At 39.3% G+C, this 13,515-nt stretch overlaps 1 protein-coding gene across 1 annotated transcript in view; it reads left to right on the top strand.

Moving 5' to 3' along the window:
* Window positions 1–12,839, top strand: part of trpc4 (transient receptor potential cation channel subfamily C member 4) — a 33,744-nt gene extending 20,905 nt beyond the window's left edge. The window contains exons 4-10 of the mRNA XM_033022242.1: window positions 64–203; window positions 2,828–3,150; window positions 4,251–4,446; window positions 7,514–7,720; window positions 7,839–7,880; window positions 11,000–11,089; window positions 12,054–12,839. Coding sequence (XP_032878133.1) covers window positions 64–203; window positions 2,828–3,150; window positions 4,251–4,446; window positions 7,514–7,720; window positions 7,839–7,880; window positions 11,000–11,089; window positions 12,054–12,755 — 1,700 coding nt within the window. The 3' untranslated portion in view covers window positions 12,756–12,839. The remainder of the gene's footprint in view (window positions 1–63; window positions 204–2,827; window positions 3,151–4,250; window positions 4,447–7,513; window positions 7,721–7,838; window positions 7,881–10,999; window positions 11,090–12,053) is intronic.
* The last annotated feature ends 676 nt before the right edge of the window (window positions 12,840–13,515 follow it).

Below are 13,515 nucleotides of genomic sequence, written 5' to 3'. Positions count from 1 at the left end.
ATATTTATTCTTAAGAAGAACTATAAGCACATTTTCAGAACTCTGTTCTTTCTTTGATAACAGGTTTCATTTGGGGTGAAATAAAACAAATGTGGGACGGAGGACTTCAAGATTACATACACGACTGGTGGAATCTAATGGATTTTGTAATGAATTCTTTATACTTAGCAACAATTTCTCTTAAAATTGTTGCCTTTTTTAAGGTATTTGTCATTCCATACCTACTTTCTTCAATCCCACAATCATTCAAAAATATGCTGCATGCAAATATTTGCTCTCAGTCAAAATGTTGAATTTTACAAAGTTCATGATAGCAGAAAAATTATTTTGAAAATTAAAGCAACAAATACCTTGATCTCCTTTGATTTTTAGATAATTATGAAAATAAGCGAATATGTAAAAACATAAAAAGCAAAGTGAAATAGAGTTAAAGGGAAGAACAATTATGAAAGTGGAAAATATCTGAGAAAGAGTGGAGAGGAAGGCAGGCATGATGAATGGAGGTGAGCGGCACATGGAACATGAAGATAAGGTTGGAGAAACAAATACAGAACGAAGGTTAGAGAGTGAGAAAATAAAAATAATAAATGAGACAGTTAGAAAAATATTAGAATTTAGGGCGGCATGGTGACGCAGCGATAGATTTGCTGCCTTACAGCCCCAAAGACTCGATCATGATTACGGGTGCTGTCTGTACTGAGTTTATATGTTCTCCCTGTGACCTGCATGGGTTTTCTCCGGGTGCTCCGGTTTCCTCCCACACTCCAAAGATGTACAGGTTTGTGGGCTAATTAGCTTGGTAAAATTGTAAAATGTTCCTGGTGTGTGTAAGGTGGTGTTAGTGTGTGGGGATCACTGGTCGGCGTGGACTCGGTGGGCCAAAGGGCCTGTTTTGGTGCTGTATCTCTAAATTAAACAAGGAAATTGAAAAATATGAAGGTGTTGTGGAGAGTGCTAGTGATAGAAAAACAATTAAATGAAAAAGTATAAATTAGATTTTAAAAAGATTTGATGAAATTAAAATAAATTCATCTTTAGTTGGTCCCTCCAAAAGCACAAAGTAGAATTGTCAGGTCATTCAACTCTGCTTCTGAAATTAAATCTACAATAGCATAAATTTCAAAGGCAAATACTAGAAAATAGCTCGGGTAGTACCATAATCTAATTTTTAGGTACATACAGTAAATACCGTTTCATCACAGCTTTTGAAGGCATATTTGATAATTGGCCATGCTCAATAGACTGTGATAGAGTATTAGTGAGATTCAGATTCTTAAAAAGTGACAATATGAGAACATTTGAAAGACATTTAGACAGGTACATGGATAAGAAAGGTTTCAGGGATATGGGCCCAACGCAGGCAGGTGGGACTGGTGTAGATGTGGCATTTTGGGCAGCATGGGCAAGTTGGGCCAAAGGGCTTGTTTCCATGCTGTACGACTCCATGTATTTTTAGAATGTCCAGGATACTAGGCATGTTCTACGATTAAAGTTTCAAGATCAGGGTAGACTTTTTGTATTTGTTCAGAACTAGGTGTCTCACACTAGGACAATGTTTCTTTGATGCCTACTTGAAATATGGGTGTTACTGTCAAAATACTTAGTTTAAATTAAATTTTGACAATGAACAAGACATTAATCATAATAAAATGAATGTGATGTTGATATTTTTCCCCAATCATCTTTTAAATCCAATGGTTATAATTATAAATTAATATTTTGATTTAAAAAAATCCATAAGACATCGGAGCAGAATTAGGCCTTTTAAGTCTAATTTCCAACAACCCCATTTTCTGCCATAACCCCATAACTAATCAAGAGCCTATCAATCTCAAAAGTATGTTTTAAATTTTGATTATTATTTGTATTTACTGATTTTGAAATAATTTGGAGATTGACAGATTACTACTTTTTTTCTGAAATGTCCAAGAAGATGCAATGGGCTTTGTTAAAAGTTTGTTCTGAATTGAGAAGCAAGTCAGATAAATAGTTCTCAAAACTATTATTAAACTATTGAATTATTCAAAAAACTACAGTTCCTCATTTATCAAATGTGTTGGGGTTCTGTTTTCCATTTTTAATTTAACAGTATCCTATAATTAACTAAGACTTTTAAGAAAAGATACTCGCTGTGTCATGTCCAAATTAACTGAAAGCGCAGCGGTTTTCACAGTCGTTATAATTATGTTTTCAAATAGATAAATATAATCTCTTGAATTTAAAAATACAGTCCATACAAAACAAACAGTACTTGTAAGCACCCAGTTACTATCCATAACATCTCCGACGAAAGCTCAATAAAACAGCAAGACATGGCACTTACTGGCTCCATTGTTGGATTTGATATCCATGTTAATAATAATAATTAAACTTGACAATAATTCTGTTCCCACATCTTGAAATGGTTTTCTGATACATGTTGAGAATGGTAAACTTTCTAATTAGCAAAACACAAAGTGCTGGAGGAGCGGGTCAGGCAGCATCTGTGGAGGGAGTCGGCTCAGGATTTTTCTTCTGTCTGAATCGTCATCTGTCCTTTCCCTCCACAGATACTGCCTGACCCACCTCCAGCAATTGTGCTTTGCTCAAGATTCCAGCATCTGCATTTTCTTGTGTCTCTGGACTTTATATTTAGATTGGATATGTCAACAAAATAAAATTCATGCTGCTTTCTTTGAACGTAATTTACTGTGATAATTTATTGATATATAAAACAGAATATTTTAGCTTTGGAACACATTGCTATCAAGCTTTATCAAGTTCCTGTGTTAAGAATAGCAAAGTTAATGCAACATGTTTTATACTGACATTGTTATTTTGTTTAAAGTACAGTGGTTCTCGTCAACGTAAAGACTGGGAAATGTGGCATCCCACCTTGGTTGCTGAGGCATTATTTGCTATTGCAAATATCTTCAGCTCTCTCCGCTTAATTTCACTATTCACTGCTAACTCTCATTTGGGGCCCCTGCAAATATCTCTTGGACGTATGCTCTTGGATATTCTGAAATTCATGTTCATATACTGCCTGGTGCTGCTGGCTTTTGCAAATGGACTGAATCAGTTGTACTTTTACTACGAGACAAATGCATCAGAGGAATCGGATCAATGCAAAGGGATAAGGTGTAAAGATCAGAACAACGCCTTTTCAACGTAAGCTCCTTTATTCATTTTAATTGCACAAATGGGCTTCACGGATGTAATTTTCCAAGTTAGTAGCCACGTTTCTTATATGCATAGGAATGTTTACTTATTTATGCAGTTATAACGAAACCAGAGCAAAGTTTTATCCTTGGATATTCCAATTATACATTTGAACCAGTGGAACAAGTGAGAATCCCATGTCAACCATGCATGACTAAAGACCTTAATTTTCAAAAAAATATTTGTATGTTTTGTCCATGCAGTTTTCTACAATCTTGAAAATGAGTCCTGTGAAAATGGATGGGTGGACATCTAGTATTTTGTTTTCTTTTGCAATGTGGATTTGTTAAATTTGCAACATTTTGCTCAACGTGGTGAAGTGCAGAGTGCTATTGTTGTCCAAGTTCATATTCTGTTGCTTTCGGGAGACCAAGGATAAATAAGGTAGTCAACATTTATTCTTCAGAATTAATAAATAAAGAAAACAATATGAGCATAAGATTTATATAAATGGTCCTCAAGCTATATCAAAACAGCCAGCAAGAGATGGAGGGTATTATTTCGCAAAATTTAGAGGGATATGGGCCAAATGTGGATAAATGGGACTGTTGTATCGGCATCTTGGTAGGCATGGACAAGTTGGACCAATGGGCCTGTTTCCTTGATGTATGACTGATATTTCCAGTGGAATGGCATGTAATAATAATTCTTAAAAGTGGATTTTATACATATTTGAAAGTAAAAGAAGCACATGTATGGGAGAAACACAGGAGTGTCAAATAATAGATAATTCGTTTTCAAGCGCAGACAGGGCCACAATACTCAAACGGCCTACTTTTAGAACAATACTATGAATGAGTTTATACCAAGAAAGTGTATGGAAAACTCTTTGCTTGGCACTAAAGCATCACCTTGCTTTAATTACCTGATTTAGTTTTATGTTCAAAACTTGATATGTAATAATCTACAAACTTTACAGTTGGTTTTTAGAGGCAGTGTTGGTGAATTAAGTTACTTTGCATTTTTGTTTTACTAAAATGTGTTTGGAATCTCTATTTTGTTTGAAAATGAAATATAGTTTGACAAGGTATTAACTTTTAATTTTGCAGATTATTTGAGACTCTCCAATCACTGTTCTGGTCAATATTTGGTCTCATTAACCTAAAAGTGACCAATGTGAAGGCTCGCCACGAATTCACAGAGTTTGTTGGAGCCACTATGTTTGGAACATACAATGTTATTTCTCTTGTGGTTCTGCTGAATATGCTGATAGCTATGATGAACAATTCTTATCAACTCATTGCGGTGAGTTCTTCGCTATGATTATCGCGTTTTTAAAAAAAAGGAGTAAGTTAAAATACAATTAAGTGTTCACGCACTAGGCATCAAGCTAGAGATAAAAATTGCAGTGTCCAACAGCATGGAAACTGGCCTTTCAGCCCAATTCATCCATGCCACCCAAGATGCCCCATCTAAGATAATCCCATTTGCCTGTTTGGCCTATATCCCTCTAAACTTTTCCAATTGGCGTACCTGTCCCAATGCCTTTTAAGTGTAGTTAGAATACATACCTCAACTATTTCCTCTCTTTCCTTTATGATTTTGTACACCTTCTATAAGATTACCTGATATTTCCAGTGGAAGGACATCTAATAATAAATCTTAAAAGACGATTGGAAATGTATTTGAAAGTAAAGAAGCACGTGTATGGGAAATATCAAGGAGTGTCAAATAAGATATAGCAGACAGGACCAGGAGTCTCCTGAACTCCAAGGAATAAAGTCAGCCTGCCCAACCAAAACCGCATAGCTCAGGTCCCTCAAGGGCACCACCCTTGTAAATTTTCTCTGCATTATTTCTAGCTTAATGCCTGTTTTCCTATTGCAGGGTGACCAAATACTCTGTATGGCCTCACCAATGTTTTGCACAATTATGACGTAACACCCCAGCTTTTCTACTCAGTTCCCTTACTGATGAAGGCCATTATGCGAAACATTTTCTTCATCACCCGATCGATTTGTGTTGACACTTTCAAGGAATTTGAACTTGTAGTCCTTGATTTCTCTGCTCTACAACACTCCCCTGGGCTCTGTGAATGCCCTGGTTTGACCTCCCAAAATTCAGCACCTCACACTTTTCTCAATTAAACTCCATTAGCCATTCCTCGGTCCGCCCGCCCAACTGATCAAGTAATTTTTGATAGCCAACTTCACTATTTACAATCCGACCCATTTTAGTGTCACCTGCAAACTACCAACAATGTCAACAATACCAAATTGTTGATAAAAATCACAGACAGCAATGAGTCCAGCACCAATCCGTCAGTGACCACTGGCATAGGCCTCCAGTCTGAAAAACAACCCTCCACCATCTCCCTCTGATTCCTACCATACCAACGCCATTGCCACTGCCCTCCATACTGTACTGCCCCAACTAAAACAACCGGGAGCATACGCACGACTGCTATTAGTGGATTACAGCTCTGCATTCAACACAATCTCACACAGTAAACTGGTCTCCAGCTGTCCGACCTAGGCTTCGAACACAACATCTGCCTATGAATTAAGGACTTCCTTACGGACTGGCCGCAGTCAGTCAGGATGGGACCCCACCACTCTGACACTCAGCACAGGAGCTCCACAAGGCTGTGTGCTGAGCCCCCTCCTCTACTCCCTCTATACCGACCCACAGCACGAACACCATCATACAATTTGCAGACGACACGATCTGATCACTGAGGGCGAAGAATCAGCTTACAGGGAGGAGGTACAGAGGTTAATAGGCTGGTGCTCAGAGAATAAAAAAAACAAAAGAGCTCATCATTGACTTCAGGAAGAAGCAGGGTGACCATCCCCCACTGCACATTAACGGAGAAATAGTGGACAGTGTCTCCAGTTTCGGTTCCTGGGCACCCACATCTCAGCAGATCTCAGGTGATCAACTAACACGCACTCTGTGGTAAAGAAGACACAACAATGGCATTACTTCCTAGTTCATTCAGGAAAGCCAACTTGCCACAACAGCAGTTAGTATAATTCTACCGTTGCTCCATAGAGAGTGTCCTGACACATGGCATCCTGATGTGGTACGGCAACACTTCTGCGGCTGACAAGAAGGCTCTGCAGAGAGTCATCAATACAGCCCAGAAGATCACCAACACACACCTGCCTGCCCTGGAAGAGATCTATAGCTCTCGTTGCCTGCGGAAGCCATCACGTATCCTAAAGGATTCATCTCATCCTGCACATCACTTGTTAGCCCTTCTACCCTCAGGAAGCATTACAGGTCCATCAAATCACACACCACAACATTAACAAACAGTTTCTACCCCAAAGCCATCACCACTCTGAATTCTGTACTGAACACACAGCCCCCATAGCCAATATTTTGTACTACCACAACACTATACTGTGAAATATTGCATATTATGACGACGACGTTTTCTTGCCATTTGCTAATCGTGGATGTTAAGTTTTTTGGTCTATATTCCCCAGGTTTTTCTTTGCAGCACATCTTAAATAGAAGCACAACATTGGCCTCCTTCTAGTTTCCCACACCTTACCTGTGGGTAACAATAATTCATATATCTCAGTCAAGGCTCCTGCAATTTCATCTGGAGCTTTGCAGTGTCCTTGGAAATATTTGATCAGGCCCCTGAGATTTATTTTATCTACATTTAGGACATTGAACACCTCCTTGACAATAATAGGGACTATTCTCAAGACATCGCCATTAACTTTGCCAAGTTCGCTTGTCTCCATGTCTTTCTCCATGGTAAATAGAGAGGAGAAATATTAACTGAGGACCTTGCCCACTTCCTGTCCACACATAGATGGGCACTTCGGTTTCTATGATGTCCTATTCTTCTTCTAGTCACCCTTTTCCCTTAATATAAACTCTCTTTGGATTCCCCTTAATCTTACCTGTCAGAAAGATCGCATGCCCCATTTCCTCTTCGTGGAAGTGAAATGAACATTTGAAAGAGACCTTCACATCTCGTGTGTAACCCATTTGTCCACTTCTCATAATCAACATATCTATTGATCTTTCTATTTTGCATTCTAACTTGATTCCGCATAATAATTGTTATGTATTTTTCAGTTTAAGCTTAATGTGTTTGAATTGGTGTGGAGATACCAAGGTTGAGTTGCAATAAAGGTTTAAAATAGGTTGTCAAATTAACTTTAATGTAAATGACAGTAATTGTGCAATAAATGATTAAGCAGTGCAAAAAAATAAATTGCCAAGAATGTTTGGTTACACAAGCATCTGAATTAAATTAAACATCATCATAAATAGTTATGAGAGGCTATGAATCATGTATTTACAAGTAATCACAAGGAAATATGTCATCTAATTTGATATGTTACAGGATCATGCAGACATTGAGTGGAAATTTGCAAGGACAAAGCTTTGGATGAGTTACTTTGAAGAAGGTGGAACTCTTCCAACTCCCTTTAACATTATTCCAAGTCCAAAATCTGTCTGGTATTTACTAACGTGGATAAGAAATCATTTCTGCCTCAAAATGCTCTGTAAGCAAAAACGAAAGAAACCTGAAAGTCTCGGGTCTCTCGGGGTAAGAAATTTAAATTCTTTCTGCAGATGTTAATATTTTAACAAAGCTTCATTGCTTCATCAAACTATATTGATTTTGTTATTTAATCCATTTATATATATTCTCTCATTTTTTAAAGAGGCGTGCAGCTAGCAATCTAAGACGAAATCATCAGTACCAGGTAAGTTTTTTTTTTAAACATCTCATTTTCTGAAGTAGCTAGTAATAATACACAAAGTAGCTACTAATTTATCAATCCAATGGTTGAGAATATATCTCTTGTTTTAAACAGTATTTTCATCAAAAGCTCCACAAGTGTTCCAGTTTTGTTAATGTAAACCACTTTCTCACCATGAGTCATACAATGTGGAAGCAGGCCCTTCGGCCCCACTTGTCCACACCGACCAACATGTCTCTGTCTCTGCCCCTTCTCTCTCTGCCCTCACTCTCTATCCCCCCCCCCCCCTCTAGATGCACCTGCGAGTTGGGGGTTATGCGTCAGTGGATAGGGCAGTTATGGGGTAACAGGAACAAATGAATAATATTAATATAATATCAAGGGGGGGAGTTTGCCTGTGTGCGGGTAGTAGTTAGTGTGTGTGTGTGGGGGGGGGGTGGGGTGGGGTGATTAGTGTGTGTGTGTGACGCCGCATGCCGCCCCCTAAACCCCCCACCCCCCCCCCCGTAACCGCGCGTTGGGGGAACAGACCCAATGGATCGGCACTTGGTCTAGTACTTATTACAACTCTGTGTGTGTGTGTGTGTGTCAATTTGCCTTTGAATCACATCTCCTTGAAAACCAGATGCAGAAACTGAGACATTTTTACATATTTCGGTAGAGATTTACCTTATGATTTCAAAAATCCACTCCTCTGTAAATATGGTTAATTATGCCCTGAGTGTTTTACTAAAATTGTTCACCAATCTGACTTTGTTTCAAATATAACCGCTGGCCAGCTGCTGACGTCACAATAACGGTGATATTTTTACATATTCTGGTAGAAATTTACCTTATGATTTAAAAAATCCACTCCTCTGTAAATTTGGTTAATTATTTCCTGAGTTTTTAACTAAAATTGATTACAAGCTGACATTTTTTCAAATATAACCGCTGGCCAGCTGCTGACATCACAACGCCTTTGTTTGTGGCCCACTTGGCTCGTCTCTGTGTCCCACTCTTCCTCTCTGTCCCCCTCTCTGCCTCTGTGTCCCTCTCTCTGCCTCTGTGTCCCTCTCTCTGCCTCTGTGTCCCCCTCTCTGCCTCTGTGTACCTCTCTCTGCCTCTGTGTCCCTCCCTCTGCCTCTGTGCCTCTGTGTCCCTCTCTGTCTCTCTGTGTCCCTCTGTATCCCTCTCTGTGCCTCTGTGTCCCTCTCTGTGTCCCTGTGTCCCTCTCTGTGTCCCCCTATGTGTGCCCCTCTGTGTCCCTCTGTGTCCCTCTCTGTGCTTTGGTGTCCCTCTCTGTGCCTCTGTCCCTCTCTGCATCCCTCTCTCTCTATCCCCCCTCCCTCTCTAGCTGCGTCTGCGAGTTGGGGGCAATGCGTAAGTGGATAGGGCCGGGGATGGGGTAAAAGGAGTGAATTCATAATATTAATATAATATCAATGGGGGTGGTTTGTGTGTGTGTGTGTGTGGGGGGGGGGGGGGGTGGGTAGTGTGTGGGTGTGAGGGGTTGGTTAGTGTGTGTGTGTGACGCCGCAGGCCGCCCCCACACCGCTCGTTGAGGGGACGGCACCCAACGGGTCCCTCTTGGTCTAGTCTCCTTTAAACTTTGCCTCTCTTAGTCTTTGACATCCCCACCCTGAGAAAAAGGTTCTGACTTTCTACCTATCAATGCCAAATAATACATCGACTTTGGGGTTGCATCCACTGTTTAGCATGTATATGCTTGTGTTGTAGATTGACCAGATTATCATTTATTTTATATGTATGACTGGTGCCAATAGACACCCACATTCTGTGTGCACTTGTGTCCTCTCAATCATTGGTCTTGTACTCACCGACCAAGAGCACTTCTGTGTCCCCAGACCATTCACTGTAAACCCTCTCCTATCATCTGCCAGGCTTTGTTCCACCCCTTACCTCTCTTCCAGTTTTCTCCCCCAACCCCCCGCTCTAAATTAAATCTGAAGAAGGATCCCATGTTGAAACATTGTCCATTTCCTTCACAGATGCCGCTTGACCAGCTGAGTAATGCCAGTACTTTGTGTTTTATTCATTTTAAAGTGTATGGAGAACACATTTTCACAACATTCACCTTGGGTCATATAATTATGTACTCTTTGGCCATTCATAGCTTCCAGCATAAACCTCTGGAACATTCCCTTTCAGTTGGTAAAAATATTGTGACCTTTATTGATTGTTCTAATTGATCAATAACTCTTCCCAGTCTTGTTCTGATATGTTGGCATGTTAGCTATGTATGAAAAATGATGACTAATCCCCATCGTAATTATATATTTTAAGAAGGAATTGCAGATGCTGGAAAATCGAAGGTAGACAAATGTGCTGGAGAAACTCAGCGGGTGCGGCAGCATCTATGGAGCGAGGCAACGTTTCGGGCCAAAACCCTTCTTCAGACTGATACAGGGTGGGGGGCGGGAAGAAGAAAGGAAGAGGAGGAGCCAGAGGGCTGAGGGAGAGCTGAGAAGGGGAGGAGACAGCAAGGGCTACCGGAAATTGGAGAAGTCAATGTTCAAGCCGCTGGGGTGCAGACTGCCCAAGCGGAATATGAGGTGCTGCTCCTCCAGTTTCCACTGGTGCTTACTCTGGCCATGGAGGAGGCCCAGGCCAGAAAGGTCGGATTCGGAATGGGAGGGGGAGTTGAAGTGCTGAGCCACAGGGAGATCAGGTTGGTTAATGCGGACCGAGCGGAGGTGTTCGGCGAAACGATCGCCAAGCCTACGCTTGGTCTCACCGATGTAGATCAGCTGACATCTAGAGCAGAGGATGCAATAGATGAGGTTGGAGGAGGTGCAGGTGAACCTCTGTCACAACTGGAACCACTGCTTGGGTCCTTGAATGGAGTCGAGGGGGGAGGTAAAGCGACATGTGTAGCATCTCCTGCGGTTGCTAGGGAAAGTGCCCGGGGAGGGGGTGGTGCGGATGAAAAGGGAAGAATTGACCAGGGAGTTACGGAGGGAGCGGCCTTTGCGGAAAGCAGACATCCATAGATGCTGCCGCACCCGCTGAGTTTCTCCAGCACTTTTGTCTGCCATAATCTGTTTAAAGTAACTCTTTTCTGCAAAAGCAAGTGTATTTTTCTGTATCCTGTAAAATGTGTAATTCCTTTTTTCTTCCAGGAAGTTATAAGAAACTTGGTGAAAAGATACGTTGCAGCAATGATCAGAGATGCCAAAACTGAAGAAGGGCTGACTGAAGAGAACTTTAAGGTGATTTTTCAACGTTTTTTACCAAATTCTGTTCTTAAAAAAGTAATTTGAGTGACATTGATTTTAATTTTGGGAGTTTGAATTCTTTAAAATATTCTTGAATAAAGATTAATAATTCTTTAAAAATTACTTAGTTATCTAGAAAATATACTGATTGTAGCTACTGCACAGGATATAGATTACACCTATAACATTGAACTTTACTATGGTCACGTGCACTGAGGTACAGTGAAAAACTTTGTTTGCATGCTGTCCAATCAGATCAGATAATACAATACATAAATACAATCATGTCAATCTAAAGTACAATAGGTAGAGCAAAAGGGAAGATACAGAGTGCAGAATATAGTTCTCAGCATTGTAGCGCATCAGTTCCAGAGTCAAAGTCCAATGTTCACAATGGGGAAGAGGTGCATCGGACAGTACCCTAGCTTATGTAAGGACCGTTCAGAAGTCTGATAAGAAACAATGGCTCAGTTATTTATAAAGATCTTTGGGCCTTTGTCATTACAGGCATACAGCTGAATTTCCATCTCAACCATGTATTTTCCCCATTTTGAAATTGTATGACCTCCCATATAGAGATTTAGTATAGAAACAGATATTTTTCAGTTGAATGTGTTTGACTTTAAAAAAGCATTTGAAATACTCAAACATTTTCATTTCAGTTAATAATGTTGATGTTCTTAAATTCAATTGTACAACAGTTAATACTATTTGTTCAAATTTAGCTATACCGAGTGTTATTTGCTAAAGTGTTTTAATGAAATATACAAACAAATGTCACATGCCATTTACACAAATTGCCCAAACAATACAGTTTCACTGAATATTCTAGCAGCATGATTTTAACAGACTTTTAAATGAACTTTTTGATTTATCATTTTGCTGAATTATTTGTACATTTTCTATGGTATTGCTGAATATTTTTTAACAGAAAGCATGACTTTTATTGTGGTTAAAGGAGCTGAAACAGGATATTTCAAGCTTCCGCTATGAGGTTTTGGGTCTTCTAAAAGGGAACAAGCTTCCTGGCGTACAGTCCTCCAGCTTTGGCGCAGCTTCCAAAATATCAGACCAAAATGAGGTATTTAAGAATGAAGATCGACCAGCTGAATGCACGACCATTTCAAAAAAGATAACGTGTACAAATGAACCGAAGAACAAGCTGAGCTTTTTTGAATTGACATCTTTAGTTTGTCCAAAAACAATGTCTAAAGTATCAGACTCGCCAGCATCTTGTAAAACCTTAAGTAATGGAACAACTCCAAAAACGACCGATATATCCAAGGAAAAACAAAACAGTAAAAGTATTGTTAAAGACTCCATCAAAAATTTATATATTTTTCGAAAACGAACAAAACCGTATAATGCAGAACAGAATTGTAATAAGATTTACACAGTTTCTGAGGAAATTACACATGAGGAAAACGTACTGAAAAATGGAGGGAGTTCCAGCAATGAAGGTGTAAGAAACTTGGAGCCAACGTTGGTCGGTAGCACTGACTCTGATGCAAAAGACTCAAATACAAGTCAAACGGGAGAAAAGATTCATGTATTTTTGCATAGACAATCACCAGATGGCACAACCAGTGCTCATTTATTAAACATAACCGAAGATACTCTGGCAAAAGAATCAGGGAAGGAAGACACTGTGAATCAGTGAAGTGTGACACAGGGTGATGACTAGATTATAACTATTTTTTAGATTGGTTTTAAAAAATATTAATAAAGGAATTATATTAAGACATGGCAGACTCTCATATTAGCAGTGCTTATTTCTTCAAGTTATTCAATTTTCCTCCAGTCCTCATGGATGTGCTATTTTCAAATACTTGAGTTTCAGAGTGAGTATCCAGAACACTAAAAAGGCCTAATTGACAATCCTTCGTTTTACATGTGTAACAAATAATTTCAGAGCAACATTTAAATGCAACCATTTGAAAGGGGAAGGTAACATGCTATGTGTAATATACACCCTTTTCAATCTACTTTCCGTGGCTAAGTTTAATATGTAGGTGCATTGTTCTATCAATTTGTTTGAAGTAACGGATATACATTACTTGCAATTATGTAAATGAGGACAGTATTATAAATATTATGTTTGGAAAAATCATTTCTAATTTTATGAATATACCTTGGCCAAGACACCACATCAGGAGTACATCGGAATTTGCAACATACAGTATGTTTCGTTAAGATTGTTGCTATCCAATATTTGAAGCGATATTCATGGTATATAATACCAAGCACAATCATTTACTTCAGAATTTAAAAAGCAGTTTTATATCTGTAATAGGTGGAAGAGGAACAAGAGAATGTAATTTGGCTTCTCTTGATTGTTGTGCCATTAAATTTGATGACTGATTTGCAACTAAATGCAGTATTCCCTCCCTTTGAATCCTTTATATCTGCACGAAAAAAAA

The sequence above is a fragment of the Amblyraja radiata genome, chromosome 6 (assembly GCF_010909765.2).
Source record: "Amblyraja radiata isolate CabotCenter1 chromosome 6, sAmbRad1.1.pri, whole genome shotgun sequence".
Lineage (NCBI taxonomy): Eukaryota > Metazoa > Chordata > Chondrichthyes > Rajiformes > Rajidae > Amblyraja > Amblyraja radiata.
The sequence above is the reverse complement of the archived record's forward strand: the minus strand, read 5'-3'. Positions and strand labels throughout refer to the sequence as shown.